Source organism: Sprattus sprattus, assembly GCF_963457725.1.
Source record: "Sprattus sprattus genome assembly, chromosome: 1".
Classification (NCBI taxonomy): domain Eukaryota; kingdom Metazoa; phylum Chordata; class Actinopteri; order Clupeiformes; family Clupeidae; genus Sprattus; species Sprattus sprattus.
The window spans coordinates 71,604,845-71,612,344 of NC_137920.1; the positions used below are offsets into that span (position 1 = coordinate 71,604,845).

The 7,500-nt window shown below is 46.5% G+C and overlaps 1 protein-coding gene across 2 annotated transcripts in view; it reads right to left on the reverse strand.

Annotated features, from left to right (window-relative positions):
* The window catches only part of grk6 (G protein-coupled receptor kinase 6), a 59,397-nt gene that overhangs the window by 21,060 nt on the left and 30,837 nt on the right, over positions 1 to 7,500 (reverse strand). Inside the window, exons 6-7 of one of the 2 annotated variants that reach the window (XM_080831821.1) lie at positions 4,206 to 4,298; positions 1,157 to 1,220 (exon numbers count right to left, since the gene is read on the reverse strand). In XM_080831821.1, coding sequence (XP_080687947.1) covers positions 1,157 to 1,220; positions 4,206 to 4,298 — 157 coding nt within the window. Of the gene's footprint in view, positions 1 to 1,156; positions 1,221 to 3,624; positions 3,650 to 4,205; positions 4,299 to 7,500 lie in introns of those variants that run through there. The other variant, XM_080831822.1, reaches the window with a different exon arrangement.

Below are 7,500 nucleotides of genomic sequence, written 5' to 3' on the forward strand. Positions count from 1 at the left end.
CATCATGGGCCGTACGCAACAAAACACTGACAAAGATGCCCACTTGATAACACCAATGAACTGCTCATGAAGACATCTTTGTGGGTTGTATTGGTATGAGGGGTTGTAGTGCACCCTGTGTTAACACATGGGCTGGGGTGTTGGGTATGAGTGCTTGCATGTGACAGTGAGATGTTTGGCCGCTTTGGAAAAGTCCCCAAGCAATAGCAGTAGCAGAATTTAACATATTTTCCTGAGTATAACAAAAGTGATCTCTCTCTCTCTCTCTTTCTTTCTTTATGTTAGGGGAAGATAGCCAAGAGAGATACATGGGCGCCACCACAGGGGAATATTCAGGGCAGGCAGACCTGCTGAGGACACACACACACACACACACACACACACACACACACACACACACACACACAGACACAAGGTAGGCCCAACTACCGCACACACACACACACACACACACACACACACACACAAGGTAGGCCCAACTACCACACACACACACACACACACACACACACACACACACACACACACACACACACCACACACACACACACAGACACAAGGTAGGCCCAACTACCTCACACACACACACACACAAGTCAGTCCCAATTGGTACACACACACACACATCCCAGACATGAAGACATGGTCTGCAGATATGCACTTCATGGGATCTAGGGGAAACTGGGTCGGTTGTGTGAGCTTTTTTGTTCCTCTGTAAAAATCTACACAGAATCTATACCACTCTGAACTGCAATAAGGTTTATCTCGACCGGGCACTAGAGGACAAGCTATCTGGTAGTACAATATTGGTAGAATGAAAACCGCACTCTCAAGCTTTTCTCTTTTAACAATAAGACCAGTTTATTTTATTACAGATGCGTTTCGGCCTTACGCCATCGTCAGTGTGTGTCACACGCGTAAGGCCGAAACGCGTCTGTAATAAAATAAACTGGTCTTATTGTTAAAAGAGAAAAGCTTGAGAGTGCGGTTTTCATTCTACCAATAGTTAACATTCTTTTACTCGCACCTGAAAACGCATTTATATATTTGTTTTGAAGTAGAGCGCGCCTATCCCTACGAATCTGGTAGTACAACACATTTACCAAATTGAAGACATCTATTGGAATATGAGCATGAAGACAGGCAAGGCACTCACCTCTCCAAATCCTCCTTTGCCCAGTACCCTGTACTGGCGGAATGTGTTTTTAGTGATCGGCTGTCTGTAGAGGAGAGAGAGAGAGGGATATACCGTTACAGAGAGAGAGAGAGAGAGAGAGAGAGAGAGAGAGAGAGAGAGAGAGAGAGAGAAGGAAAGGGGAACTAAGAACTTATAATAACAACAAGTTTCCATCACGCAGTCACCTTACACTGATCCTGTTCTAACGCACATCAGATGAAAGCCACCCAAACACACGTCACATCCTTAGACCTGGCAGGGCTGAAACACACTCTTCAATGTTTTGAATGGAAAGCAGCCTTTTTGTCTATTTTTACACAAACTTTGGTCGTTCAGGCCTAATAAGACGAAGAAAGCATCGTCTTATTTGGCAGCATTTTTATATAACAGGTCCGCTCATCTCACCCTCGCAGCAACAGTTAGAGCTCCGCTTACGAAATCACTCCACCGCCAAAGTGTCAAATCAGGAAGTGTTGCCACATCGGCTGCAAATGCGGTCACATGCCGCCATGAGCCGCGAGCTTGGAGGCATGAGGAGTGATGAGAGAGAAGTAAGGAGGAGAGAGGAGTGAGGAGTGAGCAGTGAGGAGTGAGGAGTGAAGAGTGAGGAGGAGAAAGGCGTCAGAAAGAGAGAGGCGTGAGGCGTGGGGCGTGGGGAGAGAGGGGTGAGGAGTGAGGAGTGAGGAGTAAGGAGGAGAGAGGCGTGAGATGTTAGGATTGAGGATTGAGGAGGAGAGAGGAGTGAGGAGTGAGCAGTGCATGAGGCGTGAGGCGTGAGGAGGGAGGAGGGAGGAGGGAGGAGTAAGGAGGAGAGAGGCGTGAGATGTTAGGATTGAGGATTGAGGAGGAGAGAGGAGTGAGGAGTGAGCAGTGCATGAGGCGTGAGGCGTGAGGAGGGAGGAGGGAGGAGTGAGCAGTGCATGAGGAGTGAGGAGTGAGGCGTGAGGAGGGAGGAGTGAGCAGTGCATGAGGAGTGAGGAGTGAGGCGTGAGGAGGGAGGAGTGAGCAGTGCCTGAGGAGTGAGCAGTGAGGAGTGAGGAGGAGAGAGGCATGAGGCATGAGGCGTGAGGCATGAGGAGTGAGCAGTGCATGAGGCGTGAGGCGTGAGGCGTGCAGAGTGAGGAGGAGAGAGGCGTGAGGAAGTGAGGAGAGAGGAGTGAGGAGTGAGGAGAGAGGAGTGAGGAGAGAGGAGTGGGGGGTGAGGAGTGAGGAGAGAAGAGTGAGGAGTGAGGAGTGGGGGGTGAGGAGTGAGCAGTGAGCAGTGAGGAGTGAGGAGTGAGGAGTGAGCAGTGAGCAGTGAGGAGTGAGGAGTGAGGAGTGAGGAGTGGGGGGTGAGGAGTGAGCAGTGAGCAGTGAGGAGTGAGGAGTGGGGGGTGAGGAGTGAGCAGTGAGGAGTGAGGAGTGAGGAGTGAGCAGTGCATGAGGCGTGAGGCGTGAGGAGGTGAGGAGTGAGGAGTGAGGAGTGAGGAGTGAGGAGTGCCTGAGAAAGGCAGCCTGAGAGTCCTACTGAGGGGAATATATATCTGCCCTCTACTATCGAGCCTGTGTCACTGACTATGCTGTTGTCATCTCTCGGATATTAGCGACTGCGACACCAAGGTTGAAGACATGTGTGTTTGCGAATGAAGGCAGATAAATGTGGAGGTCAAAGGGCTTCTGTGGGGTTCGTGTGAGCACGGCTACGTAAACAAATCAGAGGCCCAACGGGAGCCCTTAGCAGCTTGAGTTCTTGGGGACGCTTTTGGGAACGCTTTTGGGAACGCTGTGGGTTTGGATTACAGTCCGAGCCAAAACCCAGAGGATGAAGACATCAGAGAAGAGATAGGAAGAATGAGAGAGAGAGAGAGAGAGAGAGAGAGAGAGAGAGAGAGAGAGAGAGAGAGAGAGAGAGAGAGAGAGAGAGAGGGAGAGAGAGGTTGAGGGAGTGCATGAGGCGTGAGGCGTGCAGAGTGAGGAGGAGGGAGGCGTGAGGAAGTGAGGAGAGAGGAGTGAGGAGTGAGGAGAAAGGAGTGAGGAGAGAGGAGTGGGGAGAAAGGAGTGGGGGGTGAGGAGTGAGGAGAGAAGAGTGAGGAGTGAGGAGTGGGGGGTGAGGAGTGAGCAGTGAGCAGTGAGGAGTGAGGAGTGAGGAGAGAGAGAGAGAGAGAGAGGGAGAGAGAGGTTGAGGGAGAGGAAGAGTAAGAGAGAGGGAGGGAGAGATGGAGAGGAAGTGTGTCTGTAACTCTTTAAAACATCTCCACTGTAAGAATCGGCTGAAGAAGTAAATGGCGGGGGGGAGGGGGGGAGCGAGCGAGTGAGAGAGAGAGGGATAGAAAGAGAGATAGCAAGGGGGGAGGAAGGGGAAGGAGGTGGCGTGTCGTTACCTTTCAAACCATACACTGTACGAACCGGTTAGAGAGAGAGAGAGAGACAGAGAGACCGAGAGAGAGAGGGAGGAAGTGTGTCGTTACCTTTCTAACCATTTCCACTGTAAGAACCGGTTAGAGAGAGAGAGAGACGGAGAGAGAGAGAGACGGAGAGACAGAGAGAGAGAGGGAGAGAGGGAGGAAGTGTGTCGTTACCTTTCTAACCATTTCCACTGTAAGAACCGGTTAGAGAGAGAGAGAGAGAGACAGAGAGAGAGAGAGACAGAGAGACAGAGAGAGAGAGGGAGAGAGAGAGGGAGAGAGAGGGAGGAAGTGTGTCGTTACCTTTCTAACCATTTCCACTGTAAGAACCGGTTAGAGAGAGAGAGAGAGAGAGACAGAGAGAGAGAGACAGAGAGAGAGAGGGAGACAGAGAGACAGAGAGACAGAGAGAGAGAGGGAGGAAGTGTGTCGTTACCTTTCTAACCATTTCCACTGTAAGAACCGGTTAGAGAGAGAGAGAGAGAGACAGAGAGAGAGAGGGAGAGAGAGAGACAGAGAGACAGAGAGAGAGAGGGAGGAAGTGTGTTGTTACCTTTCTAACCATTTCCACTGTAAGAATCGGTTAGAGAGAGAGAGAGAGACGGAGAGAGAGAGGGAGAGAGAGAGAGGAAGTGTGTCGTTACCTTTCTAACCATTTCCACTGTAAGAACCGGTTGAAGAACATGCTGTCGAGGTAGTCTGCGAAAGGCGCCACACTAAGGTAGTCGTGGATGAGTCTGTTGAGGAAGAGAGAGCAACACATCACTACTCTACTTCTCTCTAGACACTGTATAGAGTTCAACCTAATTCCATCACTACTCTACTTCTCTCTAGACACTGTATAGAGTTCAACCTAATTCCATCATTACTCTACTTCTCTCTAGACACTGTATAGAGTTCACTACTCTACTTCTCTCTAGACACTGTATAGAGTTCACTACTCTACCTCTCTATAGACACCGTATAGAGTTCACCCTAATTCCATCACTACTCTACTTCTCTGTAGACACTGTATAGAGTTCAACCTAATTCCATCACTACTCTACTTCTCTCTAGACACTGTATAGAGTTCAACCTAATTCCATCATTACTCTACTTCTCTCTAGACACTGTATAGAGTTCACTACTCTACTTCTCTCTAGACACTGTATAGAGTTCACTACTCTACCTCTCTATAGACACCGTATAGAGTTCACCCTAATTCCATCACTACTCTACTTCTCTCTAGACACTGTATAGAGTTCACCCTAATTCCATCACTACTCTACTTCTCTCTAGACACTGTAGAGTTCACCCTAATTCCATCACTACTCTACTTCACTCTAGACACTGTATAGAGTTCACCCTAATTCCATCACTACTCTACTTCTCTCTAGACACTGTATAGAGTTCACCCTAATTCCATCACTACTCTACTTCTCTCTAGACACTGTATAGAGTTCACCCTAATTCCAAAACTACTCTACTTCTCTCTAGACACTGTATAGAGTTCACCCTAATTCCATCACTACTCTACTTCTCTCTAGACACTGTATAGAGTTCACCCTAATTCCATCACTACTCTACCTCTCTATGGACACCGTATAGAGTTCACCCTAATTCCATCACTACTCTACTTCTCTCTAGACACTGTATAGAGTTCACCCTAATTCCATCACTACTCTACCTCTCTCTAGACAATGTATAGAGTTCACCCTAATTCCATCACTACTCTACTTCTCTATGGACACCGTATAGAGTTCACCCTAATTCCATCACTACTCTACTTCTCTATGGACACCGTATAGAGTTCACCCTAATTCCATCACTACTCTACTTCTATCTAGACACCGTATAGAGTTCACCCTAATTCCATCACTACTCTACCTCTCTCTAGACACTGTATAGAGTTCACCCTAATTCCATCACTACTCTACTTCTCTATGGACACCGTATAGAGTTCACCCTAATTCCATCACTACTCTACTTCTATCTAGACACTGTATAGAGTTCACCCTAATTCCATCACTACTCTACTTCTATCTAGACACTGTATAGAGTTCACTCATATTCCATCACTACTCTACCTCTCTATGGACACCGTATAGAGTTCACCCTAATTCCATAAGTACTGTACTTCTCTATGGACTCCGTATAGAGTTCACCCTAATTCCATAACTACTCTACCTCTCTAGACACCGTATAGAATTCATCCTAATTCCATTACTACTGTACTTCTCTCTCTCTATAAATATACATAGATATTATTTATTATTATATACAATAATTATTAAATACTAATATAATTGTATGTTTATTATATGTATATATATATCAGTGGAGGCTTCTCCATTGAGGAGAGGGAGGAAGATCCTCCTTAACATTTTGAGAATAAAAAGTGTACTTTGCCCAGACTACTGTGATTAATTAAAACCCTTAAATAGGACTACTTTAATACCTTTGTATATGTAATGTTAGTTTCCCTGGGTAAAGATGACATTAGCACCCCCTATCGCTATCGAAAATTACTGCCGGAGGACCTTCCTCCCTCTACCCTCCATTGACTCCCATTCATTTCTCTGCCTGCGCTGGCGGCTCGTGGAATGCGTTGACTTCAATGGCAGAGAGGAGGACGATCCTCCTCTGAGAGGGTGTGACTAGTTTAGGGGTCTGGATAGCGCTAAAATCTATTAACGAATAGGCTGGAGTCACGTCTGCGCTATAAACCAATAAGCAGAGGCCCTGGATATGGTGGGTGGGGTTATCCCCTCAAATCTAGGCTACGAAAGATAATCTGCTCAGTCTAAGAGACACAGTTAAGCAAGAATATCTGATCATTTTAATAATGAGAACACATTAGCAAATTAGCAAATAAAGTAAACTATGGAAACCGAGGACATTGTTCATGTTTTATTACAGAAACCATTCCATGGGGTGAGTTACAATGACAAGTTGGCCATTAAAGCAACAGGTAGACCAATTCCAAAGATTGAAATCACCAAAAGCAACGGCAGAGTCAGTGTCGTGAGTGCTACATGGTTTGCTAGGTAGGCTACTCGTGGGTGACTGGTAGCATTACCAACAATCGGTTATATTGCTGGCCCTGTTTACTAATGAATGTCAACTCTCCAACGTGGTCTTTTCATGGATTTACTGATATAAAAAATATTGACAGGGCAACCAAGAGCCACGACAAATGTCAAGACTACGTTGGTGCTGCTATCCGCCTTTCATTGCTAGGCGGCACCATGCCTATAGAGCGGTTAGTGGATGAGGGTGTGCGGCTGCAAATTCAACAGCACAACGCTAAAGTGCGTGGCAATAGGGAGGTGGTAAAACGTCTGTTAGATGCAACGGCTTACCTAGGCATGCTAGAGTTGTCTTTCAGGGGGCATAACGAAGGGGAAAATTCTGACAACAAGGGCAATTACAGGGAACTTGCGGAGGTGATAGCGAAGTATGACCGTGTTCTGGCAGAACATCTGGAAAGCTCCACCGTCTTCTCACAGGCATGTCAAAAACAATCCAGAACGATCTAATTGCAGCCATTCACCATTCGATTGAAACAGAGCTAGAAAAGGAACTTAACAGGGCACACTTCTTTTCCTGGCAAATTGACGAGACCACAGACATTAGCTGTCATTCTCAGCTGTCTGTCATCTTGCGCTATGTTGATGACCACGGTACAATTCAGGAACGCCGTTTTTCTAGCCAATAATACTTGAGAAAAAGGATGTAAGTGAATGATTCAGAGCATGATGCATTTGAAATGGCATCAATTATGGTCTTGTGTCTTCATTCTTCTTAAAACAATTGTAGCTGAAAATAATCAGACATATTACAACCAATAGCTTCAGTCATTGAGTGGAAAAAATAGGCCCAATGATTGGCCCAGAATCTTTTATTTAGTTTTACAAATCAAGAGTAGTCCTGATTTGACTAATTGCCTTTGCATCCTTT